Source organism: Phalaenopsis equestris, unplaced genomic scaffold (genome assembly GCF_001263595.1).
Source record: "Phalaenopsis equestris unplaced genomic scaffold, ASM126359v1 Scaffold000840, whole genome shotgun sequence".
In the NCBI taxonomy this organism is placed as follows: domain Eukaryota; kingdom Viridiplantae; phylum Streptophyta; class Magnoliopsida; order Asparagales; family Orchidaceae; genus Phalaenopsis; species Phalaenopsis equestris.
Window position 1 is genome coordinate 5,478,585 of NW_018165280.1, and position 16,087 is coordinate 5,494,671.

General features: G+C 34.0%; 1 protein-coding gene across 1 annotated transcript; it reads right to left on the bottom strand.

The window, feature by feature from the left end:
• Positions 1 to 330: 330 nt before the first annotated feature.
• On the bottom strand, positions 331 to 16,003 carry LOC110031593 (potassium transporter 8-like). Its single transcript, XM_020734850.1, has 9 exons — positions 15,464 to 16,003; positions 14,873 to 15,398; positions 14,725 to 14,778; positions 12,317 to 12,577; positions 12,188 to 12,240; positions 11,095 to 11,218; positions 10,755 to 11,009; positions 1,972 to 2,378; positions 331 to 1,017 (listed from the first exon to the last, which is right to left on the bottom strand). Exons 1-9 carry the CDS (start codon positions 15,500 to 15,502, stop codon positions 370 to 372), a joined length of 2,367 nt encoding a protein of 788 aa, XP_020590509.1. The 5' UTR covers positions 15,503 to 16,003; the 3' UTR covers positions 331 to 369.
• Positions 16,004 to 16,087: the final 84 nt, after the last annotated feature.

The window sequence follows — 16,087 nt, forward strand, 5'->3', positions numbered from 1 at the left end:
TTTACACGTAGGCTCAGCTCGTGTTCTACTCGTTTACACCCCTAGTCAAGAAGGATTGAACATACACACGACTAAATTCAATTAAATGAACTAGAATAAAATTTGTTTGAGATATTCTAATATTAATGTTGATTAGAATATGCTTAAAAATGCCATATTTAAATAAACTTTTGATTTGTAAAATAAATTTAAGATTTTTTTTTGAGAAATGTTTTACAAAAGAATCAAATATTAATATATTTATATAAAATCAATAAAGCAAAAGTTATTGAACTTATTTTAAAAAAGATGCAATATTTAAATAATCAATCATTATTTTAAATGACACAATTAAAAAAAAAAGTTAATAAATTAGAAACACCAAAGAGCTCATACAAGATAGACCATTCCAACCTCAAGGTTGGTAGCATGAGGCATGCTCATTGCATAACACGGCCCCCGTGAATTTCTTCTCAGAAAATCATATAAAGCAATGGCCAACTTCTTCACCAAGCTCGATCCACTCTTCGCCTTCATATACGAGTTCCCTGTAATGAAAGCCATCCCAGCCTCCCTCGCTTCCATCAATTCTCGCAGCTCCTCCCTCGCCGATGAGTCCAACTTAGGGCTCTTCGGCAACACAAAGCTCACCTTCTTCTTATTCATCAGAATACCCGGCGACCGGATTTCTCGCGCTTTAGAAGGACCCGGTAAGTCAACGGACTCCACACGTTCTCCGTTCTCCTCCTCCGCCTTCTCGCAGAGACAGATTCCGGAATCCACCATTGCCATCTTCTCATAATTTTCTTCCGAAGGCCTGTAGGGTTCAGCAGAATTATCTGACTTGATGAAGGCGGCAATTCTGCAAACCAGGTCCTCCTCAAACTCGATATCATCTTTCGGAATATCGTGATATCCGTAGCGGACGATGCAGCGGTAGATTCGGCACTCCCTCGGGCCAACCCGTCCGACTAGAAATCGCTCCTGCTGACGGACATGGGGAACGGGCACCGACTTGATGCAGAGGAACACAAGGACCTGGTACGTTATAAGAATGAATAAGAACTTGATGGATAGAGTCTGATTCGTCGTTAGGGTTATTCAAACTATTAGTGCGCGACAATAACGCCACATTCCACACTTGTTAAAGGATGCATATTTCATAACAGTAACACGGTGTGCTATTGCATCATTAGTATTTATGCATATGGTTTTTTTACTGGAAATGGACTAGTTTGTCATGCTTGACATTTAATATTGTTTATTATGCTAGTTGAATTTGTTATTTTATCAGAAAGTGAAACGATTGTATATGCTAAAGCATTGCAGATTAGCGCAAGGGGAATTAAGGTAAAGATACTGATGAACAATGAAATTATAATCTGATTTTATACTTTGATGGAACTGTTAAACGTACATAGACTCCATCTAAATCTAATTTTGAGTGTTTGCTAATTTGCTGTGTTTTCTGTGTTTGCTCGACCTTGAGGGCAATATAACTATGAAGGGAAGGGGGTTTTAAAATATTAGATACTAAATATAATGGGTAGTTTACAGGTTAATAGCTGGTATTAGATAAGTGATAGATGTTTAATAGGCTCTTATGAGCCTTGTAATTCTATAAATATCACTCCTTGTGGAAAATTAGAGAATGCAAACATGAATGAAGAAAATGTCATTCGCCTCCTCCATCCGGGCTTATCCTTTAATTACCCGTCTCTTCTCCTCCACTCCTTTATTAAGTTATCCTAAATTTTTGTTTTTGAGTTTTCAGTTTTCTGTGTTATACTGTTTTAGCTCCACAACATATTTCCTCAATAATTATACATGCTAACCATTGCAAGTTAGTTGGTGGTGGAAAAATTATGAATTATAATCAGATATTTGCATTTCATATAGATGTCAAATTTAGATAATCTCCATCTAGATCTGATCATTTCCAAAAAACAATAAAAGGAAAAAGAGAAGCCAACAAATTATTTCAGAAGATACCTGGTGAAATGCTGGGAGATTGGTAACAAAGTGGGAGAAGATGGCTGGGATGCCAGAAACAAGCTCAGAGTGAACGAGTCCAATCCCAGGAACACGAACAATTCCTAGGTTTGGGCCAAGGTTTAGGAGCCAGTTGATTGAAACCTTGTTCTGAAAATCGAACTCGTATTTCTCAAGAGTGCCGTAATGCCACACGTACATAATGATCATGAAGATGAAGGAGAAGGCTATAGGAACCCAAGCTCCCTCCCGAAACTTGATGAGGGCGGCGGAGAAGTAGAGAGCCTCAATTGTGCCAAAGAAAATGATGAAGCATATGGACATGAAAATGCTACAGCACCAGCAAAGAATGATTACTAGGAACATCAGGCAGGTGGTAACCAGCATGACGGTTATGATTGCCAGCCCTGTTATGTAAAAAGAAAAAAAAAATTGAGTTAAGGTGGGGGTGAAAAAGAAATGGAAATGATCGAACATGATAACAGGAAATATTGATCCATTTCCCAATCATCATACAATATTTTTGGTATTGTTCTGAATTAAACTACTAGACTTTGTCAATTTGTGGTCCAAGTCAACAAATATGTAAGGAATGCGATATCTGGAAAAAATATTAAAAGTTGGCAAGCAGGATGAAAACATCAAGGTAATTGGGGATATGCTTGAAAAAATTGCAAGAAAAAGATTCATTTGAGTAAATCATTAACTTGCATAATCGATAATGCACTCGAGTGGATTTATGGGCAAAGTAATTATTTCATTAAAAGATTAGAAACATCATCTTAAATGTAAACATGCTATCTGCATATGAATACTTCAATTAAAGTCGCAACAGAAATTGTTGAATAAAGCTGTTAAGAGGAAAAACTTGTCCTTACTAAAGAACTTTGTGCTTATAAAATAGGAATTGGAGAATACATGAGAGGAAATAAACAAATGCAAAACTATATTCCATTTAAAAAGTAAATCTTAACATAATTAGGGGGGCAAACGAGCCAAACACGAGCGTGTTGTTTAATTAATTAAAAAAATAAAATAAAAATTATTAAGTATTGGGGCAAGAAAAAAGAATCAAAAAGTGTGTTCGTGTTTGACTTATTTGCTTAGCGAGCCGAATAGGAGCTATTCACGAACAAAGAATCGTTTTGATAGCCCTAATCATGTAGCCATAAGATGTTAAGGGTTGGGACAAGATTTAAAAATTATTGTTCATATTAAAACATTATTTGAATCTAATTTAATAATTTTTATTCTATTTTCTTAATTAATACTTTTAATTGATTAGAAATCTTTGCAGCCTTGCAGTTAATTAAATTTTTTTAAAAAACTACTCATCAATTATATATATATATATATATATATATGAACATCACCATCCGACAAAACCTCTTTTGCCCTAGCAGAGCCCATTGCCTACACCTTCGCCTACTTCGTTGTGCTGTTCTCGTCGCGCTTCCTTTGTCCGCTCGTTGAAGGACGATTTCCGTCCGACAAGTGAGCATAACGTCGACGAAGGGGATCGCGCCTCGACTTCTTCTGCTTCGTCGCGCTTCGTCCTTCGTCCTTCGTCGACTTCGCGTCGTGCTGTCCTCGTCGCGCTTCATTCATCTGCTCGTTGAAGGACGATTTACGTCCGACAAGTTAGCAGAACGTCGTAGTGTCTCGTACATACGAGAAGGATCCAGATAGCTCCGACCAGTAAAAACCATGACTTGCTGTGATGGAGCTTCCTCATTCTTCGATTGAACCCGACAAAATCTCTTTTGCCCACGTTGTGGGTAATCCTTAGGGGCAGACTGCGGTTGTCTTCCCCTCAAGTTATAAGAAAAATCGTGATAATACAGGTGACTGCCCTTTTATTAAAAATGCAAGCAGGAAGAGTGAGAAAACAACACTCTTTTTCTCTGAGTCAGAAATTTCAATCCTGACTGACAAATTCAAATTTGTTTTCATTGGAAAATTTCAGTGGGAACACCTAACTATGAAAGTTATCAGAAAAAGTTTTGATGACCTCAAATTAGCAAGGAAGCGGAAAGTGAACCTCATGGATGTAAGACATGTATTGATTCAGTTAACCGTGTCTAAAAACTACACTCATATTTTTTCCAAAAAATATCTTAACATTGCTGGTAAACTAATGAAAGCTACTCAAGTGGTTTCCTGATTTTGACCCAAATCATGAACCTCTTCTGTACCAGTATGGTTTAGTCTACCTGGTCTGAAGTTGCACTTTTTTCATCATCAGATTTTTTACTCTATTGGTGTCATCCTTGGGGACCCTATGAAGTTAGATCTACTCGCTTTCAACCTTACCAGACATTCTGTGGACATAATACTTGTGGAAAGAGATATTACTTTGTCTAATGTTACTGAAGTCTGGTTGGGCACAACACATAATGGATATTGACAACAAATTGTCATGGAGCATAGACCTTTTTGATGTTCTCATTGTAAGATGTTTGGCATACTATTGATAAATACCACAAGCTTCATCCTAATTTGAAATCTAAAGATTAAGTGAATAAGGATGGATCTAAGGATATATCTGTACCACCTGGAGAGAAAGCTACCACATGATAGATTTTGGTGTTTGATTTCATTGCCCCTGCTGTTACTGTTACTGTGAATGATGTGATGCTAGTACCTTCAAACCCCATAGAAAACAATACTGATGGACTATTACCTACAAATGATAGTGTTCAGACTAATAATCAGCAGAGCCTCGTAGCTCCACTTCTTTAGGAAGTACCCAATGTAGAGACAACTCATTCTTCACATATATTAGAATGGCATTCCTTCCACTTCAGCTCTACCACCCCATCAGACTGATTCTTCGGATGAGGAATGACAAATCTATTTCAGGAGAAAGAAGAAGAATGGAGGCCGACTCCAACTCGGGAATATATTGGATGATACATTGGTTACTACTGACAATGACAATCATCTTACCAACTTATTAGCTTGCTCATTCCCTAGAACTAGAGGCATAGACAGAGGCAAGACCAAATTGGGTCGCTCTCTAGCCACCTAATACTATGTATTTCGACACTGTTAGACTTTTTTTTTTAGTATCTAATGTGTTTTCTGTTTTTTCTAGTTTTGAAATCTTTTATAGTTTTTTGTGTGGGCAGGGTGCCATGAAATATATCTATACATATCTGAACAATGAGCCGTTTTGACAGCCCTAAACATAATTACCTATCTGAAGCATCAATCCCCCCCATCCTCTCCCTTAAATTGGAAAATATGCCCATCTATCAACTCTAGCTAATTACATAAATGAAAAAATACAAAACTATATGAGATTCAAACAATTTTTAAATCTCGCCCCAATCCTTAATAATTTTTATTCTATTTTCTTAATTAATTATTTTAATTGATTATAAAACTTTATAGCCTTGTAGTCAATTAAATTTTTTAATAAAATTACTCATCAATTATATATAACTATATATATATATATATATATATATATATATATAAATAATGGATGAGTAGTATTTCGAGCAAAAACGAGCCGAACATGAGCTGTTCACGAACAATGAGCCGTTTTGACAGTCCTGAACATAATTACCTATTTAAAGCATCAATCCCCCCTTAAATTGGAAAATACACCCCATCTATCAGCTCTAGCTAGTTAAATAAATGAAAAAAAAAAGCAGGTGTTTTAGATATTTGATAAAAATGTCACTTAGAACATGAAATATGATGAATAACAACATCCTTGGGGAGCACAACATCCTGAAGAAGTAACGAAAAATCAAATTGCTAGCAATATAGATGGAAATATGATTATCACAATGCAATATCATAAGCTAAATGTAAGAAAATCAAATTCTTCTAAATAGCCTCTAATGTGGAACATCTTGCTGAATCAATGTGGGGCCCACAATCACAAGAGGCAGACCCAAACTGAGCCCATAAGCACAAGAAATGGACCCAAGCTGTGTCCCAAAAGCATAGAGATGATTATTGCCCCCAATAAAGATAACAATATGATGTGCCTAACTTCCAATCATCTATTGAACCAACATAACTGACATTGGCAAATGTCTTAACAATCCTGCGCTTAGTTTTACAGTATAGCAATCCTCATCAAACAGATTTCTTAATGCATTTAAGGAATCCGATAACTGCAATCATGTTCACTCGTTGTGTGGAGAGCAGCGCTGTCCGCGCTTCAGCGTGAGAAACAAGCATTCAACATCGTGTTGGCTTGCGAAAGGTAATGCGCTAGGGAGGCCAAGCAAAGTCAAGTTCAGGACTAGTCTCATGCGAAGCAGGGAACCTAGTGTGTGGCTTTATGTTAATTAAAGTTAGAAAACATTGAAGAAAAAATATTTGAATTTGATATCGAGGATAGTGATTGACTGTGACGTAAAGATGTTAAGAGATAAATGAAGTTAAAGTTTTAAATAGATTAACTTAAACTTAATATTTATGTAAGTATTAATATGATATCATATTGATTTATGACAGAAACTAAGATTGGAGAACCATTGATTGTAAGATATGAAGAGTCGAATCTTCAATCTCACAGAAGAGAAATAAAGAGATAATAAAATGTTAGTGTTTATTTAAAATTTTATTTATGGTTAATTTAGTTTTAAGTTATTTAGGTATTAATATTAACATATTTTTATGAATTATAATCAATTGAACTAATTAATAAATTGTCTGCAATAATATCCCATTTTTAAAAAATCATTAATTTATAAGATATAGTAAACATCATCTAGCAAAATACATAAGATCATCCAACTTAAAATAGTGATAAAAATAAAAGTGATTAAATATAGAAATCACATAGCCTTATAACTATTTTCAATAGTAAATTTCCTCCTATAAACAAGCTCTCTTTTATCAATCACATCAATCTAACATAACTTTTCTTGAAAGAAACAATTAAGTAATGCATTAAGTTTATAATAACATACTGAATAAATATAATTTTAACATGCATCAAATTATTTTGCAAGTGTTTAATCATAAATACTGAAAATAAATATTCTGATTAATCTATAAAATAAAATTTACATTTTTATTTAAAGATATTTACTAAATTTATTTTTTTTTAATGGTAAGGTACAATACCATTTATTTTTATTTTCGTGTACATATGCAATAACATTCCCAACTTGTACTATGAGGTTGTAATTTTTTAATGGCTTAATCATGTACATTTCATTTAAATTATGCTTACTTCATTCAATCATTTGAATTTATATATTAATTTTTTTTTTAAAACAAAACAAATGTATAATTATTTAAATCATTAAAAAGTCATTTCATTTTCAATTATTGTCTTTCAATTATAAAAATACTTTCAAGTCTCTAAAAATGAAACAAAATTTTAAAATACTACATGTCATCTAAACTTATCTTTTCCATAATTTCATTATAATGTTATTTCTTGAAAGTGCTCTAACTTTTTAAGAAAATAAATTTATTGCATATAATATACTAATTACTAAGTTTGACTTTACTTGCTTATCTCTTTCTTTTTGAATTTTTTTTTCTTGCCGTAACACTTAACATCATTATATATATGATTAGCATTTGCTAATTTATATTTTTGTTCAATTACCTTAATTTCTCTAATTATGTTCACAAATATTTTATTACAAGATTTTTAAGTATTTATTTATTTTTTAAGGAAAAAGACACATAATCAAAGCTTACATCACTTGCTCATATTTTTCTTCTACCAAATCAAATATCTCTTTCAATACTTTTAATTATCTCACCTGATTATAATTCATAACAAATTCTAATATTATTACCTAATAATTTAAAATTAAATTGACAATAAATAAAATTCCAAATAAGCACTAACATTTTGTTGTCCATTCTTATTTCTTCTCTTATGTGAAATCGGCGATTCCAATCTCCTTATCTTACAATCATTTATACTTTATTTTTGTTTTCTGTCATAAATTAATACTATATTATATTAATACTCTAATTAACATTAAATTTAAATTAATCAATTTAAGACTAAGTTTATTTACCTTTAATCTTTTCCTTCATGGTCAACCACTCTCCTCGATCTCAAATTTTAATATTCATTTCTTCAATTATTCCTGGCTATACTTAGCAAAATCCCAAATAAATATGAATATTAAATAATATTAATTGAACTTTATTATATTATTTATTTTAAAGAAACAATATGAACCATAACCTTTACCTTAAGCTCGATTCACCCCTTCTCCCGCACGCAAACTTCCTGGTTCACACAAGGGGAGCCCCAGACTCGACTTCGTCTTTGCCTCCCGAGCACATTATCTCCCAAATGCCAACATCATGCCAAATGTTTAGTTCTCACGCTATAACACTGATGATGCTACTCTTCACCTACTAGTGAATATGACATAGGCTTCCTCTCCTCAACTCATCAATATTGGTATCATAGTCTTCTGTTAAACATGTTGAAATCACTCTTCTCCAAGCCATCATTCAAAAAGTTCTAAAACCCTCTTCCCTCACTTGGATTTGACTCTCACTCTCTCTGTCTGTTTCCTCCGATTAGAACGAGAGTAACTTGTTCGCCCCCTAAAGACGAAACTGTCAAGACGGTTTCGTTCCCGTTTGAATCAACCTATCAATACAGTTTTTCTTCATAGTTATTATATGAGATGTATTAGGATTACTAATTTGACGAAAGATTCTATTGCAAGCATATAATGAATGAAATTGAATATATATGAATTCTAAAATATTAACAGGTACAACAACAAGCCTTTATCTCATTAAATGGGGTCGGCTACATGAATCCACTTTCTCCATTGTATCCTATTGAGCGTCATATTTTCATTTAATTCTAATAAATTACATGCCCAAGTCTTTTTAGGTGCCCAAGTCTTTTTAGGTCTACCTCTACCTTTCTCGAATCTAAAATAACTAGTCTCCTAACTGGATCATCAGATGGTTTACGTGTAATGTGACCAAACCATCTAAGACAACTCTCTCTAATCTTGTATGCCACTTGAGCTACACCAACCCTTTCACGGATAGATTCGTTTCGTATTTTTTCTCTAAGTGACAAGTCACTCATCCAGCTAAGCATTTTCATCTCAACAACACTCAACTTTGTTTTATGATTATCTTTTAAAGGCCAACAATCCTGGCCATAAAGCATTGAAGGTATCACCACCATCGTATAAGATTTTCCTTTCAAGTCTAAGCAGTACTTTTCTATCACACAATAGGCCCGATGCATTCCTCTACTTCAATCAACTAACTTGAATTCTACTGAAAACATCCCCATCTATATCACCATCACTTTGAACAATAGACCCGAGATATCTAAAACGTTCACACCTTTTACAACTTTACCATTGGACCTGAGAAGTGAACTTTATTTCTAGTAGAAAGTTTTGAATACAAATAAAACTTCTAATCTACATTTGAGTGGATAAATTCATTCAATAAGAGAATAATCATTAATAACAGTAACAAGACTTCTAAACTTGAGTTAGTTCAAAATAGACTTGGATCCCAAAGATCATAATGAAAAAGTTCAAATGGGATGGTACCATGAGGTGACGTAGAAGATGGAAAAGATGTTCAGATATGTTTACCAAGCATTAAGCTCAAATTTTGAAAAGTAAAAAAGAGTGCATTGCCAAAGAAAATGTGATGGTAGGTGACCAATATGATAGTCATTGGAAATAAGTAATAGTGAAATGAGTTGAGGATACCCTAAGTTTTAAATAGTAAACTCCATTAATTTTAACACCTCCAACAATAATCTTCCTTGCATTGAAATCCTAAAAATACAATGGAAGAGATAAAATGCTACCGAATAGTTGTCATTTTTGACAAGACAATTAAGGATGAGTAAATTGACAATAAATTTATAAAGATATGACATAAGGAAGAGATAAATTTATGACATAGTATGACCTCTGTTTAAAGATATCACTAGTCACTGCCCTCATTACTACAACAACAACAACAACAATAAGTCTTTATCCCACTAAGTGCAGTTAGCTACATGAATCTTTTTTCTCCATTGTGTCATATTGAGTGTCACATTTAATTCTAATAAATCAAGATCATTTTTTATACAACATGCCTATGTCTTTTTAGGTTTACCTTTAACTTTCTTAAAATAAATCGAATCTAAAGCATCTACTCTCTTAATTGGATTATCAGATGGTCGACATTATTCTTTTACAAAGAAATTGATAAATAAAAATTATTCTCTTGCACTAGAATATAATGCTAGCTATCAAAGAACAAAAAGCCAATACAAAGAAACTATTTGGTGATAAATCATTATTTTGGTTGTACAATGAAAGCATGCTTCAACAGCACTACTCTCCACACTTGAAAGTATTTAGCTTCATTCTTGTGTGCTTCAATTGATATATTTATACCAATCCACTATCAATAAATCGATAATCTCATTTTAGAATCACATCTTAAGCTTAAGGGTCGACATGCCATTCACTTTACATGATACAACTTAGAAAGGTTTGCATACATATCACATAATTTTTATGTAATTAGATATCTAACAACTAAACTTCAATTTTTACACGCATCAAAATATGTATTTCACTTTTTAAAAGTAAAAATAGTGGTATTATTTATGTGATATGAAAGATTTAGGTGGAATAAACGTAAAAAGCAAGAAGCTAGATTTGTAAATACATACGAATTGGGTGAGTGTATGTAGAAGCCCCTACAACTTAAAAATTGAGGAGGAAAGATAATTAAGTAGAAGAAGCGACAGCTCAAGTAAATATGATAATGTACTACTTATATCTTCATACCTGAGGCATTTCCCAATCGCTTTGTATCTCTGAAACCAGTTGTGACGGCCAAACACAACAACATTAGGATCCAGTTGATATCTGGTATGTATATTTGGCCACAAAATCTGGATGATGTGTGCACTATCTTCACCCTTGGAAAACATCCCAAAGCGGAACATTGTTTAATTATCGAAAAGGTAGCACTAATAACAGCTTGGCTTCCCACCACAGCTGCAAGTATAGCTATAGCCAGAACAGGCCACCTCAATTTCTCTAAAAAGAATAAAAAAAAAGTTATTTTATAAGCTTTATGCTAAAATGAAATTATATGAATCAAAAGAACAGTTAGTATGCCTACCTGGGACAGACACATAGAATCCGATTCGATAATCACTTTCAATAATATGGTGTTGTGAGAGATAAGCAGCTTGCCCCATATATGCCAGGATCAATGCTGGATACACCATAGATGTAAAAGCAATCTGCATGAAGGAATAACATATTCGAGAGAAATCAATAGATATCTCAATCCAAGACTACAATTTGTAGCTTCAGAAGTGAATTTCTTTAAATATTAAGAATGTTCATGTTTAATAAAAAGAAAAAAAATGCAGGAAAATAAAAAGGAAACTATATATATTCATCTGTACAAGAATAAGATTTTTTATAGGCATGCTAAATTATCCTTCAAGTAGTTAATAGCTAAGGAGAATGATAATTTGAAGAATTGGTGGCAACAAAACATCAGAAGATTCTTCAAAAAGGTTGTAGAATGTAGAATATTCTAGTGTTATCATAAATGTGAATAACCTAACCGATCATTTACTCCATTGTAGGTTAACACTTACATAGTTGCATGGAGTGCTATTTGAATCAAGAAAGAAAAACAAGCAATAATTAAAAAAAAGGCTAAAAATGATAATATTTTTCATTTTATTAGTATTATCTTCATTTACAGTGTATTTTCATGTTAATGACTCTTATAGGTGATTCAATTAGTGTAGATGGTTGTAAAAAGAGAATATTAATATTGATTGTTAATATGCATGGCTTTTACCCTAGTGATGGACTATTTAAATGGAATGCCTGCGCAACACTACTCCATAAGAGTGATTCCAAGGACTCCAGGTACATATTGAAAGAACTTGCCCAGCATGATTCTAGTAATACGAAAGCCTTCTCCTCTTGTCCGAGTCATACTAATTACAAAAACCTTGACGCCAAACAAAACAAGAAAACTGTTAAAAAAAAAAAAGCAAAACATAATCACAGGATAATAAACATAAGACCTCCAGTTTAATTCATAAATAACGACATATCACATTCAAGAAGAAAATAGCGGAAGTATACTATGAGTGATGAAATTCACAGGGTTATAAGATAATACAAAACCAATTTAGCTAATCACAGAGATAGAGAACATTATCTACTAAATGGGGACAATTCCTGACCTGTATAGATAACTGAGAAAAATGACCCAAATCTGCAAACATTGCCTCAGAGCCTACATAACATAACAGCAAATTTGAGTCCATTAAAATATGGCATGCATGGCAACAAAGAAATTTAACTTAACATACCTGTGATGCATAAAAGAATTCCTCCTAAGGACATCCATCCTTGCCTTCGTGTCTTCTTCAAGAATTTGTACATGTAGTAGGGAGATAGTGCATGATATATTTGTGGATTCCAATAGAAAATGTTATAGATGCCAATCATACTGATACACAGGAGCCATGTTGTAACAATTGGTGCAAACAAAAATCCGACACGGTGAGTACCAAAATGTTGCACCCCAAACAAGCAAATCAAAATAAGACATGCAATGGGAACTTCAACATCTGCAAATCAGAGATGTTTGAACATGTGTTAACATTGTTTATAAAAACTTCGTGTTAAGTGTCCCATCAAAGATGAATACAGATTTACTGAAACATGCACACGGAAGAGATGAGTTCTGCATCGTTAAAGCATAATCAAGAAAATCATTGTGTTTTAGGTCCAGTATACTTTCCTTCGTTGTGCATCATAAACATCACATTCTTTCAATAATTTATGATCTTTGTTTGTTCAAATCTCAAGTACTACTGTTTTTTTGAGATAATCGTATACTTTAAACCTGCTCTTCCCATTTTTTTTAGTATCAAGTGACAGCATGCTTCCAATCTTAAATACGCAATGACCAGATAGTTTTCCATTTAAAATTCAATGGGAGTATAGCTCTATTTGGTTTGATCCAGTTTAACAAATAAGGTTTGCAAAAGAATCATTAAAAATTCATCAATGAATTACATGAATGACACCCCATATCATACTATGCAAGATATTATTTGCTTTGTCTCATCGCAACATTCCATATCATGGTAAGTCTCAAGACCATATCCTTTTCATGTAACTTACCAAGATGTCGCTCAACCTATAGGTTGCTCCAACACAAACATGCTTTAGAGTTTTCAAAGAAATTCCAATTATCACACAAGATGTCGCTAGGCCTAACTCTTTAATTATATTGGCCCATAATTGTTTTCTCCCATCACAATTTGTGACTTAGTTCTTTCATATGCTCCCTTTTTCCTAGAAGTTTTCCATCATAGAATCCGGCTAGGTGATGTCCTTGTTTTGGGATATTTCCAGGGCAATCACACCTCAACTCCATCGAACAACCCTCTTTAAATTCAAAATGTCACAAAATGTATGCAAACACATATGTACTCGTGTATAAAATGAAACAAAATTTTTTCTCAGCAAGAAAGAACTATTATTGCATTATGCACTGATCATTTCTGCCAATTGAGAAAAGGCCAAAATTTGATGAATTAACAACGAAGATTTACATACATACCACCCAATCTTATGTATTTACACATCTAAAACCTAAACTTTAATTTTTACATACCAACTTAACCATACATGAAAAGCTGTATTTTAACTTTTAAAAGTTAAAATGCTGGTATTTTTGATGTGGTATGAAAGATTAAGGTAATATTAATATAATAAGTAAAGCTTAGTTGTTATATATATAAATACATAAGAATTAGGTGATATGTATGTAAATATTCCAACAAAATACATTCTAAACACAAATTCTGAAGACTAGAACATGAAAAGAATCTGCCCATTTTAGAAGAAATTATTCGCATAAATGGTTTGCCAAGCAAAAGTACAAGCATAAACTTCAGTGCATGCATAATCAAATAAGATGGAAATAAAATCCTATAAATTTACCAGGCACAAAGAGTTAGCTATTTCTAACACATTTGCATCTAATGATCTAACAAACATCAGCAGCTTTATGCCACCCATCTGGAATCGCCTCTAACAAAACTTTTGCCACTCATCTCTGTTGACTGCAGCAAGCGACAATATATAGTTTGCCTGATATTGTCTGAATGATAAATTGAAAATGGCAGATTGATAACTGCATATTAAATGCTAAGGAATAAATGAAGATTCAAGCTATTAAAGTCAGAACATGAAATGCAGAAATAAACAGTATATGCAGGTAGTACAACATTGAAAATGTAGTTACATATAAGTGATATACTTGGTAGGTAACCATTTCTTCAAACCTTTACATATAACATTCAAGCTATTACAGTATATGACAAATAATCATTAGTACTTCATAAACACCAAAATAAGCAAAAAAAAAAAAAAAAAAAAAAAAAAAAAAAACCAAGTATCAAGTAGGAAAAGATCCAAATCTAACAAAAAACATCCATCCCAAAAGCAACACGAATCAAACCAAACATTAATAATTGTTAGCATGAATTACTGATTAACTAAAAATTCCATACCCCACTTCACAAAAGTAAAAGAATCTACATGCCAGCATATGAAAGTCCCCCACAGGATGTTTCAGATAAGGTATCCATATGCCATGAATATACCCAACAAATTTGGAAAGTTCTCAGCCATAAAATCAAACAATTTCTAGCTTATTTCACATAATCAGATGCTGTGCCTAACAAGATCAGAAATTCCATACATTTGTGCTGCTCCTTGGACATTGAAAGCTCCAGCCCTGAGACAGCTGAGAATACTGTCAAACACAAGCCACCATATCCAAGTTTAACAGAACTGTCAAATAAAGTCAGATTTCACAACAAACAAACAAAAACAGAAATTGAATCTACCTGAAAGTGAAGGAGTGAGCACACCATCACCAATAACCATGCACGTCCCAATCAGCGCCAGAACCAAAAGTAGCTGTCGCAGAACCCGGTGCTTCTCCATCAACATCTTCAACCACACCGCCGCCGCAACCCGATCTCCGACGGCGGTCTCTCCAGAACCGGAGCCATGTTCACAGCAGATGCCGTCAGTCTTCTTGTAAGCAGAGAGCTCCTCGTCGGCGATTTGCCCATTGGGCAGTAAACCAACGCGAGCATGGCGGCAGAGAAGAGAGTACAGCGCAAATGTTCCGCCTTCGCCATTGTCGTCAGCTCGGAGGACTATGAAGACGTACTTGAGTAGAGGAATGAGGGTCAGCGTCCAGAAAACAAATGAGAGAACTCCAAAAATCTCCTCATTGGTTTCTGAGTGCTCGATATCTTCCGCAAAAGTGCTCTTGTAGACATAAAGTGGGGAGATACTTAGGTCGCCGTAGACCACTCCAAGGCTCTGGTACGCCAGCGTAAGCACCGTCCTCCATGACTCCCTCTGCAACTCAAATTTCAATAATTCCCAATCCTATACGTATTAACGAAGAAGAAAACCCAACTCACCTTGATAGAATTCGCATAGATTCCTCCTTCGAGATCCATGAATAGGATATCAAACTCCCATTTTTCTTTCCAATGTTAGGCGAAATGGAAATGCAAGACTGAAACTGAAATCGGTTTCTTCCAACAGTACAAACAAGATGCGGGAGGAAAGAAAGCTTCTTTACATTCCAGCACTAATCAGTATCGATTTCCCGTCGATAAAATAAGTACAAGATTGTCTTGGAATGAGAAAGTTGGAACTTTTCGGGTACGGAGTGAGGAGAAGAACTGAAAATGAAGCAGTTTTACTGTTACTGGAAAGTTCTGCAAACGGACATGAAAAGGAGAAGGGTCCAGAAGCAAGAACAAGAGGAGTGGGGTTACAGGTTGTTGAGGTGGCTGGGAATCGTGGAGGCCAGTTGCTTGGGAAAGTGGAGAAGAAGAATGTGAAAAATAGTGGATTCTGTGATGGGACTGTAAAGTATCTATTTATAAATGAAGGGGTTGATCTGCTCTGCTTATTCTCTGTTACCGCATAAAAGAACTATTGGAGTCTGCTTGTCCAGGTCAAAGTAATCGTCAGATTAAATTTATAACTATCGAATGGTGGCATTTTAAGGTCAATTTCCCATGCCTAAGCGTAAG